Source organism: Macrotis lagotis, chromosome 7, assembly GCF_037893015.1.
Source record: "Macrotis lagotis isolate mMagLag1 chromosome 7, bilby.v1.9.chrom.fasta, whole genome shotgun sequence".
Classification (NCBI taxonomy): Eukaryota; Metazoa; Chordata; class Mammalia; order Peramelemorphia; family Peramelidae; genus Macrotis; species Macrotis lagotis.
The window spans coordinates 74,205,122-74,228,791 of NC_133664.1; the positions used below are offsets into that span (position 1 = coordinate 74,205,122).

The following is a 23,670-nucleotide window of genomic DNA, read 5'->3' on the forward strand; positions in this document are numbered from 1 at the left end:
GCATAGGACCATTGGAGGAAGACAGTATACTAGAAATAGCTCTGTACTGGCATTCTAGACCTAGCAACCAGCTGAAAAGTCATTCAATTATTCTTGACTTCTGTTTTCTTATTAGTAAAACAAAGCAATGGTTCCATATTATATTTACAACCCAGACTAATTCTGCAATGCTATGAATCTGTGATTATTATTATCAATTAAAAGAACATTGATTCACACTAATGGTCCACTGTAGTGCTTCTTTGGGTCATTGAAAATGACTGTTGATTTTTGATGACTGTACTGGCAAGGCTGAGCTCTGGTACAGTTATTTGTACCACAGAGGCTGCAACCTCTCTGGGTCTTGGCTTCTTCAACTGTTAAATAAGAGGGATGGACTCATTTCTAAAACTGTGATTCTGTGACATTCTAACAAGTTGGAGAGACTTTTGAAAAATGTACAGGCTTTCTGGTATTCAAGATCTAGAGTTGCATCTCAGATACTTGGTTATCAGGTAGAGATTTAGGGACTGGGGGGGGGTCACCATAGCTAATTAAGCTATTCACTAAGACAGGAGGCATTACTATCTGCATCATAGCACTCATATCCATGGAAAAATATATTGCAATACTAAGGAAGCATGAAGGTAAAGACAGCTAGGTGGCATAGTAGAAAGAATGCTGGACCTGGAGTCAGGAAGAGTTGAGTATGAATCTTACCTCTGACATCAGAGTTATAGGAACCTGGCTAGTCATTTAATCTTTGTCTGACTCAGTTTCCTCAGCTGTAAAATAGAGATAGTAATAGCACTCAGGATTGTATAAAACTAATATGAGTTATTTGTGTGAATTAGCAGGCATTTTGGAAATGTAAAAACCCTATATAAATGCTAGATTTTAATCAATAATATCAATAACCACAGTAACATCATTTTCATTATCTTCTTCATCTCATATTTTCAGAACTGGAAGGAACCTTGAGAGATCATCAGGTTTAATTCCTGATTTTATAGATGAGTAAACTGAGGACTAACATGACTTGCCCAAGGTCAGCCAGAAGTAAATGGCAGAACTGGGATTTAAATTCAGTCCTTCTGGCTTCTGACTCCCAGCATGATCATATTTTTTTCCCAAAACCAAATAATAAGCACGATAACTCATATTTGTACAGCATTGTAAGAAAGAATTTAAGTTTCTTGAGGGCAAGGACTATTCTTTTGTGTATGTGTGTGCTTTGAACAATACTAAGCTCATCTTCACTATTGAATTGAATGACTAAATGAAAAAAATTTAAAAAATTATTTAAAATAGGTCTTCTGACTCTCTAGTCCAATATTCTTTACTTAGCCAAAATGTACATGAATATACCATACACATATGCATGTTCATATATGTCAATGAACACATGTGTACAGTCTTATTTTTAAGTTCATCCTAATGTAGTTGAATTTCTTTTAATTTTTGATATTGCTGTTATTTCATTGAAATGAAATTGTACTGATTAATAGCTTTATTTAAAATGTTTTCATTCTTTGTACTGATTAGTAATTTTATTTAAAATGTTTTCATTGTATCTGTTTGAAAGAAGTGTTGAAGATTATAGTGAGTTGTTTGATCTTAATTTCTGTGTTTGACTTAGTGTTGAGATTCTTATGTATGATTTAGTCTTTAGGCCTGCTCTTAATTTGTATCAGTATTAGAAAATAGGGCTACTTAGTCTGTGCTTATTTTAGTTTCCTCCATACTCTTTCCCTGGAAAGAGTAGCCTCCTCACCAAACTTTGTATTGCCATCATTTGATTTCCGTATAAGATCAGAAGCTCTTTGGTTAGAGATTTGAATAAAAGGAAGTACCTGGTTCTCTGGGCCTTTTATTTTTATTTTTTTAGGTTTTTGCAAGGCAAATGGGGTTAAGTGGCTTGCCCAAGGCCCCACAGCTAGGTAATTATTGAGTGTCTGAGACCAGATTTGAACCCAGGTACTCCTGACTCCAGGGCAGGCGCTTTATCCACTGTACCACCTAGCCGCCCCCGGCCTTTAATTTTCATTAAATGTTAACAGTTCAGTATGTGTCCTTGTCTTGGAGTTAAGCCAGGTACAGAATACTGTGAATTCTGTGGCTAAGTCCTTCCTTGGAATTCAGGGTGAATAGAAAACTTGTTTTCTATTGATGACATACTGTACAAGGAAATCTATGGACATGGCAGTTAGGATAGAGTTTTATTCCTTTTCTCTATGCATATAGTCAGAAATATTACCCTATGTTGTGATCAAAGAAAAATGCCAAATAGTGTATTCTTATATGTTTTTCTGTGTAATCTACAGGAACCTCCTGAAAATGCTCTTCCCCAGCATTATAAACATTTAAATCTGGTTTCCAGTGGAAATTAGTTGGTGATCTCAGAAGTTTTCTTCAGAAGCACCATGTTCCTTTGTTTCTAAGGACTCCAGGTTTCTTGCATATGCATTAGAGCTTATCTGCTCTTGGATCTGAAAGTTAAACATTTCTTGCAGTATTTGGGAAGGTTCTTTATTTTGTGGAACTAGATTTTTGGGGGAAGGGCACAGATTCTCTCCTCATTTCTCTTTAGTCTATCTTGTTGTTTGAGTCACTCTTAATATATTTGGTTTTCTTGGAGCTATGGTGATGGATGCCATGGTGGGGGGGAATGAGGTGTACAGGAAAGAACCCCAGATATAGAGACCTGAATTTTCATTCCAGTTCTACCACTGACCTAGCTATTTCCAACTTGTATGGACTGACAATTCTCTGGACTTCAATTTTCTCATCTACAAAACAAGTAGGTTGAATAAGAGGATTTCCAAGGTCCTCCCAATATGAGTATTCCATGAATCTTTTATAAGAAATCTGGTGAGGATTTCTATTCTTTTTTCATCTTAATAAAAAATGCAGTATCTTATAAAGTTGGTTCTGTTTTAAATAAGAACTGAAATAGTTATCAGGAAGCACAGAAATCATGATACCTGCTGCTAGATTCACCTTTCCCCTCTTTAAAACATTGACCCTGTGTAGTAAAATTCCTAATTGTCATCTCTTCCTCCAAGGGTAAACTGTTTTTCTCCCTCCCTCTTCCTTTATCCCAATTCCCTGTTGATTTATATTTCCTCCACTCAGCCAGAGTACATGTCTGCAGGATCTCTTTGGTTTCCCCAGCAGGGGAGAAAGTCTGTGTTCTCAGCAGATGGACATGACAGGAAGAGTGATTTCTACAGGAACCTGTATAAGGGAATGCACTGATTGACTTCATAACCATTTTCCCTAGTGGGCTTGAGTACAAAATGCTGTTTGTAAAATTCAGCACTGTTGGACCAGATATGAAAATGACATTTGGCCATGGGAAAATTCTCAGAAGCGCCAAGTGAATCCTCCTAGGCAGAGTCCAACAATCCAGTCTCACAGCTGTTAATGAATCTCAATTATTTCTGACATTTAATTTGTTCAGGTCTCTGTTTTTCTCTTGTATATAATCAGAGGGCTGTTATTTGTAGGTAATCAGAGGCAGCTTTGGCCTTGTGGATGAATGACTGGCTTAGGAATCAGCAAGCTTTGGATTCAAGTCCTCTCTCTGACAACTAATCAGATCATAAGTAGATCACCTAGGCTAATGCACATCTCCTTATAAATTACCAGGACATTGCCAATCTGCATCCTTGGAAGGAGTTTATATACCAATGAAAACATAGTTCCAAAATGTCAAGAAAAGAAAATCTTAGGGAGAAAAAGGAATTGGATACAGATCAGGAGAGGAAGCAAGGGCCAAAAAAAGCAAAGGAGAACCAAGGGAGAATTTATGTGGAAGATGAGTGAATTTTTTTAAAAGCCCTTGAGACCCTTCTTTGGGGTCTGAGAACTGAAAATATATGTTCTTGCCCCTTTACTTGTGTGACTGGTTAGTCTAAATCTGTTAGTTACCATTACCACAGATGTTTGCCTGGCTCTTGGCTATTTTGATTGTCTTTCATTTCATGGCCCATTTCAGTTAAAATTGGATCTATAGTTTCTCGGGAGCATAGTGGGGGAAAAAAATCCTGAAACTTGTTATAAGGAGAGGAATGTTCTTTTTTTTTTTTTTAGATTTTTTTTTTTTTGCAAGGCAAATGGGGTTAAGTGGCTTGCCCAAGGCCACACAGCTAGGTAATTATTAAGTGTCTGAGACCCTATTTGAACCCAGGTATTCCTGACTCCAAGGCCGGTGTTTTATCCACTACACCACCTAGCCGCCCCAGGAATGTTCTTAAAAACATGGAACTACAGCAACTAAAGTGATTTTATAGTAAGACTCCTCATATCTTTGAATGTCTCCCAGTATCATATATAGTAGCAGGGTGTATGGGAACTACTTTGTATCAACTCCAGCTAATTGTTAAATATTTATATGAGGATTTATGCTTTAGAAAATGGCAAATGCTACAAAGCAGAACAATTTATTGTTTTGTTTGTTGTCTACACTTAAGAAAGCATTGAGGAAATCTTCATAATGCAGATGAAATTTTTAAAGCTGGTTCTTAGGGCAGTTGGTAGAGCACCCGCCCTGGAGACACAGAGACCGGAATTCAAATGGGGGGGGGGGGGGGAGAGAAGAAAAAGTTGGTTGTTAAATATTTGCCAGCATACTCCCACATAGTAAATGTTTAATAAAAATTCTGAATGAATGACTTTTACAGATGTATAACCTGAGATTCAGAGAGATTATGTGAAAAATCAGGAAAATGAAAGTAGTGATCCTGTTGTGCTCTGATTTGCTCAGGTCAGTTGGGGGGGGTGTTCCATTCATCAAAGAAAGGACACATCAAAGTTAGAAGACATCTAATATGGTGAAGAAGGGAAAGGAAATAAAGATTCATTAGACTTGGAGATTGGAAGACTTGTACTTGAAGTGGTACAATAGTTATCTTAAATTATTTGAGGATCTGTGTGTTGGAAGATGGATTAAATTAGTTTTTTTAGGTTCCTGAGGGCAGAATTAGAATATGGGTAGAAAGTGCAAAAAGACATGGTTGGGCCTTATGTTAGTAAAGATTTTGAAATAGCAAGAGTAGTTCCAAAGGACAATGGGCATCCAAAAGAAGAGGTTTTCAAAGAAAAATTAGGCCATCATGTGAAAATGATTATCTTAAAAGGAATGGTTTTTCAGGCATGGCTTTAGCTAGATGACCTTCAGAGGTCCTCTCCAATGCAGAAAAGTTTATTTCTGGGAATCCAGGGTTATTGAGGCTCAGTCTAGTCCAATTTTCATTTTACAGACACTCTTAATAACATGTGGCTTTTTGCAATATGCTGATACTTTGTTGGAGGAGGGGTTTGGTAGGCAGACAGAATCCCTTAGGTTATTTTTGTTTTCTGAATTTGAATTAACTACTGAATATCTGAGGAGAAAAATAGAGATTCTTCTCAAAGGCTCCCAACATGAGGTTTGCTTTGGGGAGACTTCTGAAGTGCCAAAAGTTATATAAATATTTTTTTCCTCCCCAAGAAAAGGAGATAAGCAAAATACCTGGAGAAAGTTAGTAAAATCAGCCTAATTGATTGACTTTTTCGGAAACCTCCATACTTCAGTGACTTTTAACCTTTTATACTTAGTATTCAAGGGAATATCTGGCACTCCTCTTCCTTGGAAATAATGATAGTGTCTTGAATTTAGAAACAGAAAAAAGTATTAGTGATTGTAGTTTCTTCTGTTACTGAAACAAGAAAAGCCTCACCTTGTTTGTTGATCATATTTTGTAAAGCTGCCTCCTCACCATGAATTCACTAACCATTATCATGCCAGACATTGTGATTGGCATAGGAGAAATATAAGCCCACTACAATCTGACTTTTGTTCTGCATTTCCCCTCCTTCCCTTCTCTGCCATTGAGGCTGTTCTCAGCAAGATATCACCAATGTAATCAATGCCCAGTCTTGTTGCCTTTTCCTCTGTCCTTGTCTACCTTGGCCTCTTAGTAGTTTTTGACCCTATTGATTCACTCTTTCTTTTCTTGGTTATTTCATCTCCTTTGGCTTCTTCAGTGCTGTTTCCTGCTGTTTGTTCTGGTCATTGCTTTTTTTTTTCCCAACAGTGGCTGAATTTGAATTAGTGTAAACACATGTATATAACTGTATGTTTTGATGTTCCAAACTAATTTGAAGAATTATCTATTTACTTTAAACATTTTTCCTGTTTTCCCTGCTTTTCTTTATCCCAGTCATATCTCTATTGACCTCTTCCCCTTTTGGTGTGCTAGCCCCCAAATAATACTAATTTTCTTTTAAATGAATGGGAAAACTGCTTTCCCCAGGAGGGGATTGTTGAATTGTCAAAGAAGAAATAAAAAGAATTCTCCCTGATAGTCCTAGTTTAAGTTCTTTTAGGGAAGGAAAAAAGACTTTGACAAAGTATAGTTTGGAGATACTAGTTAAGACTAGTCACTGAGTTCCTAGTTCTTCAAAGGATCTTATATTTAGAACTGAAAGGCATTTCAGAGATCACTTATTTTAACTCCTTTATTTATTATTATTGTTATATAAATATTTTGTTTTCCAATTGCATACAATGATAGTTTCTACCAATCATTTTTTTTTGCCAAGTTTTGAGTTTTACAATTTTCTCTCTCCTTCCCTTCCCTCCCCTTCCCCCAACAGAAGGCAATCTGATATAGGCTTTACATTTGTATCCATGATAAGCATAGCTTGAAACTGAACTTATGAGTAGTGAATCAGATCCAAAAGGAAGAAAGAAAACATTAGAGATAGCAAAATTACATATTACATAAGACAGCTTTTAAAAATTGAACATAAGCTTTGGTCTTTATTTAGACTCCATAGTTCCTTCTCTGGATACAGATGGTATTCTCCATCACAATTTCCCTAAAATTGTCCCTAATTATTGCACTGATAGATTAAACAAGTATGTCATGGTTGATCATCACCCCTTGTTAACTCTTTTATTTTACAAGTGAGGAAACTGAGACCTAGAAGGATTAATTGACTTGCCATGGTTACACAAAATTGCTGAGCAGAGCTAGTATTCCAACCCAGGTCCTCCAGCACCTGTGCTCTTGACATTGTGCCACAAAGGACTGTTGCTTCTCTTCAGAGAGAGTTTAGTTATGATTAAGCAAGCTCCTAGGCCAGAAGGCTTGCTGGGAGACAGAAGCCCTAAGTGTCTGTCATGTGTGTATGTATATGTTTATGTATGTATATAAGCATGTAAATATGAATCTTTAGGAAATCTGACAATTACTTTATTAATTCTCAGTTTTGCAAGGTTGTTCATGTATTTTTATTTTGTTTCTTTAAAGATTTGAACATGGAATTCAACCCTTCAGACCACCCTCGGGCCAGCACAATATTCCTCAGTAAATCTCAGACTGATGGTAAGTTAATTTTTAGATTTCTTTCTCTTTTAATTGGTGCTACAGATAGTTGATCTTCATTTAAGTTCTACCTGTTCTTAAAAATGAATTAATTCAATTACAGGTATCTAGTTTTCAACAATCTTTTTTTTTTTTTACATTTTTCTCCCTTCCTTATATGCTGTCTATTGTTTTGCTATGCCAGGTCACATAGTAACTTCCGAGATTTCTATTGACTGGGGTTTCTTTCATGTTTGCCTCCAGGACCATACCTAGAGAATCGGGGCGGGGGGGGGACTTTTAAGTAAATTTAGCTCTAGTACTTCCTTTTTGAAAGAAGTGTCTCAGTCCTTCCAAACAGCAGAGGGGCATGTTCCAATCCACATTCTTCTGATGTTTCTCAAAAATTTGTTTCTTTTGGAGACATTAGCTTTCTTCTCTAAGAAATATGCTACATCTGGCTTAAGTTCTGACATCATTCTACAGACTCTATCTGCAAAGAGGCAAATTGCTAGAAACAAACAAAGATATCATCTACTCCTTGGTTTATACTGTTCAATTTAGGAATAGGCATTCTCTTGTTGTATAATAATGATAATAATATAACAGTATTATTAGCATTTATATGACTGTATACATATAATAAATATAATTCATATAGGTTTACAAAGCAATTTCTAAATAAATATTATTTTATTTGTTCCTTATAGCAGCCCTGGGAGATAGGTGCTTTTGTTACTCATATGTACAAATGAGGAAACTGAGACAGACAGAGCTTAGATGACTTGCTTGGAATCATCCAGCTAGTAACTGTCTTAAGGCCAGATTTTAAACTCCAGTCTTTGTGACTCCCAGTCACTTTATTTCCATCCACAGTGCTACCTAGTTGCCCAACCCCTAAGAAAGTCTACCATAAAAACTCTTACTCATTTTGATCCATTCATTAATCCTTGTTCCTTTCTAGACTTCTCTCTCTATCCCCATCTCACTGCTCTGCTGACTCTGTGCTATAGGGAAAGAGAAGCTTTCATAATAAAATCAAGTAGAAATGGTTTTGTTAAAAGTTATCAGATAACAGAGAGGATGCTTAAGCAGGGAAAATTTGGTAGGTAAGTTGGCTAACTCACTGGGTTGAAACACATAGATCCCTAAGAGACTCCATCTGAGACACCACCTAACTAAATAACCTGGGAAAATCTGAGTACTGGATTGATTTAGGGAAGAATCTAAATGTATTTCAGTGGGTAATTTTCACATTCATTGTTAGGTAATGATGTGAGTGATTTCTTTGCCAAGGGGTATAAATTATTATGTTAATTTATTGTTCAAGACCTCTATCCAGACAGATCACTTTCTTGATATGACATGGTTAATTTTAATACTTTTAAGGATTGATGTGATTATTTTTGGTGAGGCTAATCCCTCAATTGCAGATTGTAATGCTCTTTTTCTAGACCTTAATTTATAGCCTTTGTGGAATGACATGGCCCCAAATATTAATTACTTTGTGATCAGCCATCCAATGTTGCATTTTTGCATTTCTAGGAGCTTATCTGGGCTAATCCTCAAACAAAATAAACATTCTGTTGCTAGCCCCAACTTTCCATCTTCATAGAACTGTACAGAACTTTTTGCTCCACTGTTTTTAGATGTCTAGGCTCAGAGATTTGACTAGGTTCTACTGAGCCTAGGACATGATACTTTTATGAATGAAGCACCTACCTTGGGGATGCTTACTGACTGGTATTCCCTCACCAGTCCATTACACCCAGGACTGACTTCATTTATTCCCTGGTTATTTCACTAGCTACCATACTACTATTCCCTGCTCCCCCAACCCTTCTCCCTTTGCAGTTTTAAAATCACACTCAAATAAACTCTATTGCTCTTGGAAAGGGTTAGTCAATATGCTCCTCTATGGCATCCCTCACCATTCCTCCAATTATTTTCTTTCTGGTCACCACTCCCCTAGCTATATTATCACCCCTCTCAGAATATAAACTCTTTGAGAGTAAGACTGTCTTTGCTGTTGGATCTCTACATCCTGTTCTCAGCAATGTGCTTGTTATGTAATAAACTCTCAATAGATGCTTCTTCATTTATTCATCCATTCATTTTACTCTTATGAGGCACTGCAGAGAGGACTTTGTACATCCTGATACTTCATTTTATTTGTGACAAATACGAATGTGCTGAGAATTTGAAAGAAATCATTATGATCCTTAAAAAAAAATGAACACTTTCTATTCTTCTTGTTCTTTTTGTCCAATTTTTTTTATTTGGTTTTCAAGGGAAACTGTATTTGTGAAGAAACTTTGAGTTTAGATGATGGAGGAGAGGATGCTTTTATTCTCTTGTTCTAGTGAAATTGGAGCTGTCTGAAGATTTGGGATGGCCAAGGGAGAGAAGAGATGGTTATAAAGTTTGTGGCAGAGAAAAATAGAAAAGTTAAAAGAAAATTATATATCATGTGAATTCCTTGTGAGAAATTTGGAAAATGGTGATTTGACTTTTTGCTCAGGGATACAAGAAGGGATGTGCTGATAAATATTAACAATCAGCTATTGGGGAAAAACGGTTTGCATGACAAACTTTGGGTATTTTTTTTTAAATAATATTTTATTTCCCCCAATTACTTGTTAAAACAATTTAAAATATATTTTAAAAAAGGTTTGAGTTTCAGATTCTGCCCCTCCCTCTCTCCTGCCTCTTCCCTGCTCTTGTTTCCTTAACTCTAGTGTGAGAATGGTAGAGATCATATTTTATTCTTGAAAACTCTCAGATTCATAATGTGAGCATGACCAACCCAAAAAGGAACTGCATTTGGGCCCTATATGTCAATGTCCTTTACTTAGGTTTTTCTTGCATTGACCCAATTTAAAAAGCTAAGCCACAAAATTGGGGTGGGGGGCTAGGGAGGGCAGTTGAAGGTCTAAAAAGAGAACTGATTGAAAGGAGTTGACTGGCTTTTTGGGGGGTTTTGTTATATCTGTACTACTCTTTGCATGTTATCTTGATTTCTCTGTTCTTCTTTCTATGTCTTCATGTTCCTTGGTCTTTCTATGCTTCTGTCTTTGTCTTTTGAATTATTTGAGGTGCCAAAGACATTTTTTTTAAACTAGGAGGGAATTATTTCATTCTCTTCAGTTTTTCTTTCTCTTGAACTGATATTCTTTTTTCTTCTTTGCATCTCAATAACACCCTCTCATAATAGGTTTGTACTTTAGAAGTTAATTCCTGGGGCAGCTAGGTGGCGCAGTGGATAAAGCATTGGCTTTGGAGTCAGGAGGACCTGGGTTCAAATTCAGTCTCAGACACTTAAAAAAAGTTAATTCCTTGGCCATCCTGAGTCATTTGGAGGTAGATCTCCCTTTATATCTAGTTCTCTTCAAATGTCTGCTAATGAACTTCAATGGGTCATGCCATCAATGAATTATAATTTCTCTCTCTCTCTCTCTCTCTCTCTCTCTCTCTCTCTTTTAATTTTTGCAAGGCAATGGGGGTTAAGTGGCTTGCCCAAGGCCACACAGCTAGGTAATTATTATGTGTCTGAGGCCGGATTTGAACCCAGGTACTCTTGACTCCAGGGCCGGTGCTCTATCCACTGTGCCACCTAGCCGTCCCCTGAATTATAATTTCTTAAAATATTTTTTATGTGCTAGACATTGTGCTTAATGCTGGCCTTATAAAAAAAGACAAAAGGTATTTCCTTTTCTCAAGGATCCCACAGTCTAACCTGGAAGACATCATGCAAATATCTATATGCAAACAAAGATGTAGGCAGGGAAAGTTGCAGATAACCTGAGTAGGAAGGTAGTAAGATTAAGGAGACCTAGGGTAAGACTTCTTGTAGAAAGTAGAATTTAGTTGAAACTTGAAGAAGGTCAGCCAGGAGGCAGAGATGAGGAGGGGAAAAATGAGAAATGGAGATGGGAATGTTGTGGGAAAGCAACAGGATCAGAAACCAGTGTCACTGAATTGAAGTGTGGAATATTGAGTGGAAATTACAAGATATAAAAAGACTGGAAAGGTAGAAATGAGTCAGGTTATCAATGGCTTTAAAAGAGAAAGAATTTTGTATTGGATCCTGGAGGCAATAGGGAGCCATTGAAATTTGTTAAATATAAAGTCGTGACATGATCAGACCTAATACTTTTGGAAGATCGATTTGACAGCCAAGTTGAGGATGGACTGGAGAAAGGACAGAGCTGAGACAGAAAGATAATGAACAGGCTATTGCAATTGTTCAGGCACGATGATGCTCGCATAGGGATGGTGGAAGAGTTTTGGACCTCCATCCTGAGTAATAACAAAATATATGCATATTTTAATTATACATAAATAATAAATTAATAGGACTGATTTAGATTATATCTGAAAAATATTTTGACTTTCTTGACATGAAGAGCTATTAAATTTCTTTTTGTCCTAAAGTTTCTCCTGATAGATGTAATTAGTTGGATATTTTATGGAAAACAGGAGTGGTTTTTCCTCTGCTACAGATGTTTTGACCCATTTAAAAAGAAAGGTATCTCTTTGCTCAGAATGTGTGTACCTGCATGGGGGAAAAAAGGGTAGATTTTTTGTTTACCTCTAGGAAGACATGCTGTCATTGATATTGGGGGAAGGGGGGATGGAGAAAACTGAAATTGTCTAAGACTTTTTATTCTTCAACTGTTTTTTTCCACCATTTGTGGTTGTTGGATTTGGACTATTGAAAACAAATTTGAGCTACTTTAAAAATTATGTTGAGTTTAATGCTAATGAGAGGCAGATTGGAGTCAGTTCTTCAACTAGGATTAAGTAAGTGTGTTTTGTAGAGAACCCTCCCCAGAATTAGGAAGAACTAGACTCTAATCCTACTCTTATCATTCTGGGAAAATCACTTAACTCCTCAATACCCCAGACATTTTCCCCATAATCTTAAATTGGCAGAGGAGGTGCCAGTCTTGATCAGCAAGGGTTTTATATTAGTAAAATAGTAAATCTCAAAAAATCCACCTTTATAAATAATTAGAAGAGAATCAAACCCTGAAGGGAAGCGTAACCACATTTCTAAAAGATTCCTTGAAATAATTAAATCAATGAAAACTACTTTTCCAGGGCACAGCATCATGGTAGAATATGCTAGAAATAAGGATATATGGATCAAGCTTTTTCCTGGGAGTTTCAGAAAAATAACATTGTCTGGTTTGGGAAGCACTTCTCTGTGCTGGCTCATACTTTCCTTCCTAGCAAATGTGAAATGCTGAACAGTTCTGATTGGAGAACCATCATCTGACATTGTCTAGAGGGATCTAGTTGTACTTCCACCTCAAGCAATTGTTTCCAACTTTGCAGTAGCTTTAATGGTCAGAATATCTTCTTTTGATGACCTATATAGATCTGAACCACATCTTAGCTCTGACTAACACAAACTAGCTTGGTGCTCCTGGGCAAGTCACAACCTCTTTAGATCCTTCTCTTCTATTTGAATGGACAAATTCCAAGGTCCCTTTTGGCTAAAATGGTTTATTTTTCTGTGCTTCTTTAACTCTGCTTAGGGTTGTCCTACCTAAAGACTTGGTTTTTAGCTAATTAATTTCTCAATGGAAAGAAAATCTACAACCATGAACAGACACTTACTGGAAACACCTGTTCTGTTCTGAAAGGCATTTGATGGTTGACTTAATTTTTAACTCATTTAAGAACAAGACAAAATACTAAAGAATATGAGATGGATTGAATGTCTTAGGACCCCAGAAGGTTTTTCTTGGGAATAAAGGATATAGTTGTCTCCATGATAAATTTTTTTAAAGGATGAAGACTAATTCTTCAGGATTCCAAACTTAGGACTGAGAGCACTCAGTACTCAGTCTCCCTTTTTTTTAATTTTTAAAGTAGTGGTTGAAGTGATCTTATATTTTGTTGTCTTATTTCTTGTCCAAATTCTAAATTTGCACCTGGATGTGCTTTCTCAAGCTCCCACTAAAAATAAACCTTTTCCTCACAGTCATCCAGCTGGTGAACACACACATCTGGGACTCTTTCTTTTCTGGCTAATAAAATAGGCAAACTGTTGCTCACATACATCATTGGATCTTGTGGACACATATGCTAGTGCCAACCTGTTCTAACTCATGTAAGAGCTGATTGTTAATTTTTCAATGTGAGTATTCTTACTTTAGAAATTGGCAAATCAGTGCTTGAGTCATTGTATTGTTGATGACTTAGACTTAAGAAAGTGATGGAGAAAATGTTAATGACAACTTAAAGTGGGTCATGAAATATTTTTTCCTGGGAGATCTGCTTATTAAACTCATTAAACATTTATTTATTAAACCTTTACCAGCACACAAAACCGTGTTTGAATGTGTGTCTATGACTATCTGTGGTCCATCCAGCATCTCTGATATTTCCATTGACTTACTCTCATGACAGAACCAAAATGGGGGATGTAAAAATGTAGTCCCATCTCTCTGTCTTCTTTCCAACAATTTAATATCCTCTTTTTTAGTCCTTTTCTTCTCTAACTACTCAGTATAGAAAGTGATGATGATCTATCACTTTACTCCTCGCAGTTGATTTCTCAATCTCAGAACAACACAAAGAAAAACATATATATCACATGTTGTTTTCCCTAGGTGCTAGTTTTTTGACTTTCTGATCCCCTCTCAGGTTGCTGTACAGTAGGGGCATCTCCTGGGACATACTTGGATTAGGCTTTGTAAAGTCCTATGGTAAATTGAATCAGAAGACTGTAAGAAAAGAACAAAAATAGCCCACTCTGTTTTGGGGGTCAGGTTTTTATGGTCTATATTAACACAGATCCCAGATTATTCATATTTTTTGGTACCCCTTTGGCAATCTGGTGAAAACTGTGGACTCTTTTTTTTAGAATATGTTTCAAATGCATGAAATAAAGTATATAGGATTATAAAGGAAGCATAATGCTTATGTAAAATTATCAAAATATTTTTAAAAGACCCTAACTTAATAATGCTTGGACAAGATAATCCCTCAGGGCCCTTCTGTCTTAAATTCTTCATAGTCTCTGCCATCAAGGATCTTACAGTCTCATAGTAATCATAATTTAGAGCTAAAAAGGATTTAATAATTACAATCCAACTCCTTATTTAACAGTTCAATAAATTGGTTTTCAGAGAAGTTAGTGACTTGCCCACAGCTACACACAGAACAAGTAGTTGAAGTGATATTTAACTCAAACTCAACTCTGTGTGTGTGTGTGTGTGTGTGTGTGTGTGTGTGTGTGTGTGTGTGTGTGTGTGTGTGTGTTGAGGGGTGATGGTGTTATTTTTTAAAGTGTCTAATTTTTTGACAGTTATATTGCTCTGGATTATATCTACTACTATTATAATCAATTTAAAAAATATCAAAACATAGGAAACCGAATCTGAGACAACAGAGACATCCAACACACTCCTTGCATAAGACAAAGCTAAAACATGATTAAAGGCTACTAATCCTCTAACAAGGGAAAATGTGACTCTTATTAATGTGTTTGATTATTCAGGAATTTAGAAAACAATAGATTTTGACATGTGCTAATATTAACCTAAGGATATGGAGAGTTTAAAAAAATTAAATTCTCTCATTACAAATATTTGGCATCTCCCTTCTATAATGATAAAACATAGCAGCTAAAACACTCAGCCTTTCAGTGTCAATTAATTAATGATTTCCTTATTTGATTTTTCTTTAGAGTGAGTGACAGAGAAACAGAGAGAGAGAGAGAGAGAGAGAGAGAGAGAGAGAGAGAGAGAGAGAAATTCTTTTAGAATACTTTTGACATTACATGTTGGGTAATCAGTAAAAATTTGTGTAATGAATCAAGTCTTGGGGAAAATCAAAAAAGCAGAAAAATGTATATCCTGATAACTTACAAATAAATCTTTATTCTTAATCAGCTCAGAATTTTTAAAAACTTTTTATGAGATTAGTTGCAAGTTGTGTCATTCTTTCATATTATTATTATTATTATTATTATTATTATTTTACTAATAGTCCTTAATTTTTCTCTTATGTGTCCCTACAATAAATCATATTATTTAGAGCAATGATGCAAGAGAATTACCTGCCTTGGTATCTACTTATTGGTTAGTAGAAAAATGATGTTCACATATGCTGTGAGAAAGGTTAAGGGTTATTTTATAAATATACACACATACACATGCATATATATATATATTATATATATATATATATATATATATATAAAATATGAAGCATTATATATAAATACAGAATAGATATTCTAAAGTATTTATTAATTTTAGTTGTTTAAAGTAACATGTTCATGAAAAATAAATGCTTTTTTAAAAGTGTTAGTGAGACGATTGATTGTTTTATTCATTTTGCAAATCTTTAATGTCTGGCTTAATGGGAGGCAGCTGGGTTCTTCTATTTACCCTGCATTTAAGCTATTGCATTATGTTATTTTGGTTGAAATACCTGAAGAAAATCTGACCTTACTAGGTATACAGGAGGAAAAGGAAGAAATATTTTAATAAGCAAATAACATTTAAGTTTTGACCTTACAGATCTCTTGAAAGGGTCTTGGGTATTCCCAGAGATCAGAGGACTGAACTTTGAGATTGACTTTATTGTGATTGATGTGCTGAATTCTTATTCATTTTCTTCAGTAATGACAGTATGGAAACTATCTTCCCGTATGGATCAACAAATTTGCAATTTATAGTTTTAGAGATTTACTACATCTAGTAAATTTTTAAGGCGAGATTCAAATTCAGGTCTTCTTGACTCAGCACTGTATTGCAACACCTAGATGTCAAGCCGTCTTTGTCTAGGTAGTAAAGTCTCTTGAGTTATGTCCAGGATTGATTATGATTTCTTATGTGTACCTTCCCTTTGCCTTTATTTTTCTTTTACCCGGACCTACATGTCATCTTACTAATTCTCTCTCTCTCTCTCTCTCTCTCTCTCTCTCTCTCTCTCTCTCTCTCTCCTCCTCTCTCCTCTCTCTCCCTCTCCCCTCTCTCCTCTCCCTCAGTCCCTCTCCCTCTCCCTCTCCCTCTCCCTCTCCCTCTCCCTCTCCCTCTCTCTCTCCATTCCAGAAGATCTCTAAGGAGGGAGATGATGGAGAATTCACTGTAAGGCAGACCATTCTACTTTTTCACAGTTAAGATTTTTTTGACCTTAAGCATTCCATTTCAACTTCCATCCATTAATCCATTACTGTCCTTGCAATTCTTTCCTCTGGGGTCAGACTGAACAAATCCAATTCCTTCTCTAAATATTTGAAGGCAGCCATCAGGTGTCCCTTGAGTTCTCTCTTTTCCAGTCTATATAATCTGAGTTCCTTCAACCACTTCAACCATGAATTCAAGGCTATTTGCCATTCTGGTTAAACTTTTTTTTTTATGTTTTTGCAAGGCAAATGGGGTTAAGTGGCTTGCCCAAGGACACACAGCTAGGTAATTATTAAGTGTCTGAGGCTGGATTTGATTCTAGTTACTACTGACTCCAGGGCTGGTGCTCTGTTCACTGTGCCATTTAGCTACCCCATGGTTGAACTCTTTTGGACACTTTCCAGCTCATCTTCTTTAGCCATTGTACCCTAAAAAGGGCACAAGACTCTTGATGAATTCTTCTGAGGGTGGAATAAGGTTTGCTTTCGCTTCCCTTTTACTGGAAGCTGCTATGTTTTATCATTATAGAAGGGAGATGCCAAGTATTTGTAATGAGAGAATTTAATTTTTTTTAAACTCTTTATTACTCTTTTAAGGTAGCCCAAGAACAAATAGACTTTTTTAGGCTGCCCTAGCATATTTGATACCTGTTTGTTGACTGAATAACATCCCACTACCAAAAATAGTGCAAATTAAAATATGATTAATGTGTTTGAGAATTTTAAAGTGCTATGAGATCAAGTTAAACAAAAATAGTTTATAATTCAGAGCAAGGAAGACAATGAAAGAGGTGGCATTTGATTTTTAGGCTCCTTAGAATCACAACCTTTCTTGAAAATTGTAATGTTAGAAATGCATCACCTTGTTTTTTATATCTGGTTTCTCTCTACCACAGTTCCATTTAATTTAACAAAGGTTTTGGATGGCTTACTACATTTAATGCTATGTGGGCCACAAAGTTGAATGTGACATTGTCCCTACATTGAAGGAATTTACAATCTAGAAAGGGAGAAGAAATAGGGACAAAAGTAATTCTCTGAGAAATGTCAAGGGATGGATGTGATAATTTATGTGCACCTCCCTTTGCCTTTAGTTTATTATTCTATTTTGAAACTTCTAGCTTTAATTTCCAAGAACTTTCCTATATTTCCACAACTCCTTTCTTGGGTGAGGTGGCAACATTTTAAGACACATTGAAATTTTATTGGAGGGGATGGATCACTAACAGCTTAGCTATTTGTTATATATTACTAGTCAGTACATCTCTATAGAAATAGGAGTGTGTCCTCAGTCCTATGAGGGTGGTGAAATAGAAAACTGTAGTTATATTAGTATGTTTTTTATTCCTTCTTTTATACAAATGTAACAATAGACACAGCAAGGGATACCTGTGAGGGATGTTTCAAGGTCAAGTCATTGCCCTCCATGATCAATAGTTGTCTCTATATGTTTATCCTATATCATTTTTAGGTTGTTGTTGTTGTTTTGGCAAGACAATTGCAGTTAAGTGGCCTGCCCAAGGCCACACAGCTAGGTAATTTTATTAAGTGTCTGAGGCCTGATTTGAACTCAGGTCCTCCTGACTCCAGGACAGGTGCTCTATCCACTGTGCCACCTGGCTGCCCCCCCTATATCATTTCATAGGAGCATCATTGTCATTTTTTTCATTTCCTTGGTCTGGAAAAGATTTTTAAAGTTATTAGTTGGCACCATGGGATAAAATGATGAACTTGGAGTCAAGAAGTTCTGAATTTAAACTTATCTGTGTGACTCTGGGCAAAGTATTTAACCTTTTCCAGTCTCAGTCTTTTCATTTACATCACAGTATTGTGGTAAGGATAAAAAGAGATAACATATTTTCCAAGCCTTAAAGCACTCTATAAATGCTGCTTGTTATTGTCATCAGTATTTAGTTGGCATAGAAACAATCTTTGGTTAGCCTCTTAGAGCTTATAAGTGCTTGTAATTTTTTAATCGAGAACTTCTTTCATCTAGTTAACACTTTCTGTGTCTTTTGCTCCATATCCATGGTCTGATGCTTTCAGCTTCAGAGACCCATAATCTCAAGTATAATTCAAGTGAAATCTCAATTTCATAGGATGAAGTTTCCTCTCAGGTGGTATTTGAGCATCAGGGTTCCTGGTGGTGGTGAGGGAATGGGGTCATCCTGCAGAACCTCAGATCATCACAGACCTATGGAGGGAAATGTGGTTTCTAGTATTGTAACCTTTCTGTCACATCTTTTGTTTCCACAGTGAGAGAAAAACGTAAGAGCCTCTTCATCAACCACGTAAGTGAAACTGCCTCCTCATGTTCTTCCTGGGCAATTGCTAACATTGTTGTCACTCATAACTGAAAACCTTAATACTGATAGTTACAACTTAATTGTTATGCTTTAATGCTACCTAGAAGAATGCCAATGATGCTGAAATGTACTTTCTCTTCTATTTTTTTAAATGATTGTCTATGCTTGGTATATATTCAGCATAAAAGGTTTTATTGAGATCCCAGCTTATTGCTTCTTCATGATAAAACATGTGTGAATATGCTCTCCAGTGATGCTTTCCAGTGAAAACCCTCTTCCTTCCTTGTTTCCTTCCTCCTTTTGTCCCTCCCTTCTTCCCTCCATCCTTCCTTCCTTCCTTTGTGTTTTTCCTTCTTTCCTTCATTTGGAATCAAAACATTCCTTGATTCAAGATTTTGATTCTTCTCTTTCACCTTTCTCCCCCAAAGTACTTCTTAATGGGCTCAATATTTAGAAAGTTCCTTTTGGTACCAGAAGGAAAAGTTCTCTGTTGTCTCTGGCTCTGGCTTGGCCCCGCTCAGTAGGAAATGTTTCCCTTTACTCTATTCCTTCAGGCTCAAGTGTAGCTGCAGGACTTTGGCCCCGGCTTCACTAGGATGCACCAACATGCATTATGCTGAGGTGTCTTGGCTTCTCCTGAAGCTCTCAGGAGCTTAGAGAGAGTTCTGCTATCAGGAGCCAATTGTAACTATCACCATGCTCCCCTCACCCCACTCCCATGTTTTTAATTTGCAGCTATCAAATTTTTAGTAAATTGTATTTACTAATATTTAGCAAATCAATTTATCAAATTTAGTAAAATTAATAAATGTTTATAAATACCCCTGTGAAGAATCATGGGATGTGTATTCAGCTTGAAAACGGATGCTTTACATTAAAGAAGGTCCTCATTGGATATTTTACAAATAGTAGCATCTGTATTGCATTTAAACATTTCTTTACAGATTCTTAATGAAAAGATCAGAGTAAACTTTAGGGTACAATCTTAGAAAGTAAATTCCAAAAGAACCATAATAAAATTTTCAAAAATCATCTCTGATGTTAGCACATGGGCAATTGAAAAAATGATTTGTAAATGATTTACACATATCTGTTTATGAATATGCCTTTCTGTAAAGCAATATATTTTTTGCATAGTTATCTCTTAATGTGGACTCTAATGATCCCCAACCCTTTTCTTCTGTTGTATTTTGGACTTCCCTCAATAGCAAAGGAAAGTTTTAGAATAAAAAAAATCAAACCTGTGTGTGTTTGTGTGTTTGTGTGTGTGTGTTTGTTTGTGTGTGTGTGTGTGTGTGTGTGTGTGTGTGTACTGTTCATGAATAGTACTATTGAGAGATTCCATGAAGGAAGAACTTCTTTCTTAGAATTACTCAAGTCATAACTACATGGATCATAGGTTTTTGAAATTAGAGGCTAGGAGTTTGATTCTTAGACTTGTTATTTATTAGCATATGGCCCTATGTAAATCATTTAACTGTGTCTCAGGTTCTTCGTATATATAATGGGAATAGAATTCAAACCATGTACATCATAGAGCTAAGTATCTTATGGACATTAAAGTATTATATCAATGTAAGATAATTGCCATGTAGATTTATATTTATCTGTACCCCATTCTCATTTCTCCTCAATGATATTTTGGCCTGGGATGAATATCTCATACCATTAACTTTGCTGCCTTATATTTAAATATTTAATACTTTATAAATATTTAAATTCACAGCCTGTGTCTTGTCATTGAAGAAATTTCTGCTCATTGATAGAAACTAGTGAAAATATGCTTATTGCAAGTACAGCTCAGTCATATCTATATTCCATGACTTTGAATGAAGTCAAGAATCTCTAACTTGTAGCAGCTCATAGAGTTCTGGACTCAGTCAGGAAGATCTGTTAGAATTCTTCCTCAGACGCTTATCAGTTGCGTAATTCTAGAAAATTCTCTCAACTACTCTGGGACTCAGTTTCCTCATCTGGAAAATGAGGTTTGACTCAGTGGTCTCTCTGAGGTCCTTTCCAGCTTTGATACTGATTCAAATAGGATATAATGTCATTGTCCTTGAGATCTATACAAATTCAATTGAGCCTATAGACTATATATCAAGTCTCTATGATTAGACCCATATCTTGGAACTAGTCTGTTTGTAAATTAGGCACATCTGCCTGCAAATCAAATTGTCTGCAGGGGATCCAACAACTACCTGTTTGGGTCTAAAATACCAAAGCCCTTTTAAAACATTAAAATCTCAACACATTTTGAAATGAGACTTTCCTTCAACCATTCAACATTTAACTGACTTGTATTAATACTAGTTACAACTAGATTGCTGTCCTGAATATAGGAAAGATAAAAAGTTTAGTAAAGGCATATTTCCTGCCCCCATGAAACTGAACAGTACCAGGATGTTATGAAACAGTAGTAAGTATGAAACAGTACCAATAATGGAAGTATTGTTTTAGGAGAGGTGCAAAATCTTGTTATATTAGGTCCATTTAGCAAATATGAAACAGTAGCAAGTAATGGAAGTATTGTTACAGGAGAGGTGCAAAATATTGTTATATTAGGTTCATTTAGCAGTAGAAAATATAAATTTGGAATTACATTAAGGGTAATAAGCCAGTGAAGTGGGTTAGAAAGAGGCCTTGTAAAATGTTCAGATTTAGAGAAGTCAGCTTTAGTAAGTTGAAAGATACAGGCAATTCATGGTCTTCAAGGAAGACATACATGAGTTCAGATTTGACCTTTGACAATTAATAGCTCTGTGATCCCAGAGTCTTATCTCAGTTTCCTTAACTAAAAAAAAGGGGGGGGGATAGTAACACCTAGCTTATAGGATTCTTGTGATACAGATAAAATAATATTTGTTAAAAAAAAACAATCCTTAGTATGTAAATTCTTATTTTTTCCCCAAAGATAGAAAAAGAGGATTACTGTTTCCATTCATTTTGGCTTTGTAGTCTTTTGTTTATTTTAAATCAGAATGAATGATTGATTCCCTTTGTTTTTACAGCCCATCAACCAAATAACCCAAATACATTAAAGTACATGTAATAATGTATTTTTCATAATCTCCTTTGTCTTTTGTAAAATAATATTTTGTATTTTTTTTTGCTTTGATATAGGAATCTAATTAATTTTCTGATGAAATGGTCTGTTATTGTTACTTTAAATTATCTGTCTGAAACAAGTTTCTAAAGAAGCCAGCCTGTGTTGCTAAGAGCCGTCTGAACAGTTAAACAAACTCAAGGATTGTGTGTAGATAATCTGAAAAAAAAAAGGAGAGATTTATTCTGAAGAATAAGTGTATAAAATAGTAGTTTTTCCTGATTGAAGAAAAGGAGGCATGAGGTTTTATTGTTCTTAAGGAGAACCTATTTCCCTTTTCAGTTTACTTGAGCTTTGGTTATTTTAATAAAATGAATTTTTAAAAGTAAAATTTGGAAATCTTTAATTTTAACCTGGAGTGAACTGAAGCAGAAAACTATCTTTTTAATTCTTAGGAAAAATCTATATCTTGTGCTGTATAAATCTGGTACCCTACCTACACTTCTGTCTGAAATATACTTTTTGTAGCATTGCATATCAACCTTTTAAATGCTGAAACACATTACATATCATGAGTAGATAGCTTTTTGACAGCCCTCATTTGGAGATTTTTCCTCAGAGACCCTTTCAAATGAAAGGGCATTCTCAGAAACTGTTTTATTTTCTCTCCTGCTGCCATTCAGGAAGTAAAAACTTATATCTCTGGACTGTTTACTGTAATCTTATTTACTTCTTACTGATCATCCTCAGAATTTTCAAGGAATTTCAAATATCTTTGATCCTTTATCAATCTTTATCCAAATCCAAACTCTCTGATGTCACTATTGTAATTTTTTTAGTTTTGTCCTTTGGTGTTTGACTGAATGAAAATCATTTTTTAATTCAGCCTCTAAGTTTTCTGATATGTTAGGTGTGCACTAAGGTTTTTTACCAAATCTTTTATTCTGTTGTATTCCTGGTTTAGTTAGTTTAGTCACTGATATTGCTCCTTGAAGTCTCTTATTGTATCTCATAATTTATTGACTAGGGAAAAGTAGATAAAGCAAAGTAACATTGAGAGTTTTTGTTTGGAGTACCTTGTCAATGCTCATACTCAACTAATAAGTGTCAGTGCTAGGATTTGATACCTGAAGGTCCTTAGGTCTCCAAGTCTGGATTTACCTTCTGTGAAACCAGACTGGCTCTTGGAAGCATTATCATCTTCATTTACAGATAAGGAATCTGAATCTCTTACAGTTAAAAAATGATAAAATTCTTGCCCTTCCACACCTTATATTCTTTTTCACTTCATCAAGTCTCTTAAACACACTAAATGCACATGAGTTTTGGTGAAAATTACCAAAGGAGGATGTAGAACTCATTTAATTTGATATATTTGAAAATTAGATTTAGGAATAAATGTGCCTCATATCTTTTGTTTTTCTTTATGGTGCTAGCATATGTAGTGTTCTTTCTTGTTTTTAAAATTTTTTGATATCTTTTTTTGATATCATTTCATTTCCAAATATATCTCTTCTCCCCACTACTAAACAAATTGATACTTCTTATGAAGGAAAAAAAAAGAGGGAAAAAAATCTAGCAAAAACTAATTATCATAAAGCTATTTTATAGTGTAGGCAATGTTCCACGCACTGTAGTCCACCTTCTCTGTATGTCTAGCTTTTGATTATATGTAAAGAACATTAATTAGGTTGAAAGTCAGGAAATCCATATTCTAATCCCCATAAGTTGTGTGACCTTAAGCAATTCCCCCCACCCTAGTTTTCTTGGTTCATTTTCTTCATTTATAAGATTAATGAGCTAGATTTTAGATGATCCAAAAAGTGCTTTCCCATT

General features: G+C 35.5%; 1 protein-coding gene across 8 annotated transcripts in view; it reads left to right on the forward strand.

Annotated features, from left to right (window-relative positions):
* CCNY (cyclin Y) overlaps nucleotides 1-23,670 on the forward strand; it is a 319,673-nt gene that overhangs the window by 232,058 nt on the left and 63,945 nt on the right. For all 8 annotated transcript variants that reach the window (XM_074193197.1, XM_074193202.1, XM_074193204.1 and 5 more), the window contains 2 exons: nucleotides 7,281-7,355; nucleotides 18,739-18,773. In XM_074193197.1, the coding sequence (XP_074049298.1) occupies nucleotides 7,281-7,355; nucleotides 18,739-18,773 (110 nt within the window). The remainder of the gene's footprint in view (nucleotides 1-7,280; nucleotides 7,356-18,738; nucleotides 18,774-23,670) is intronic.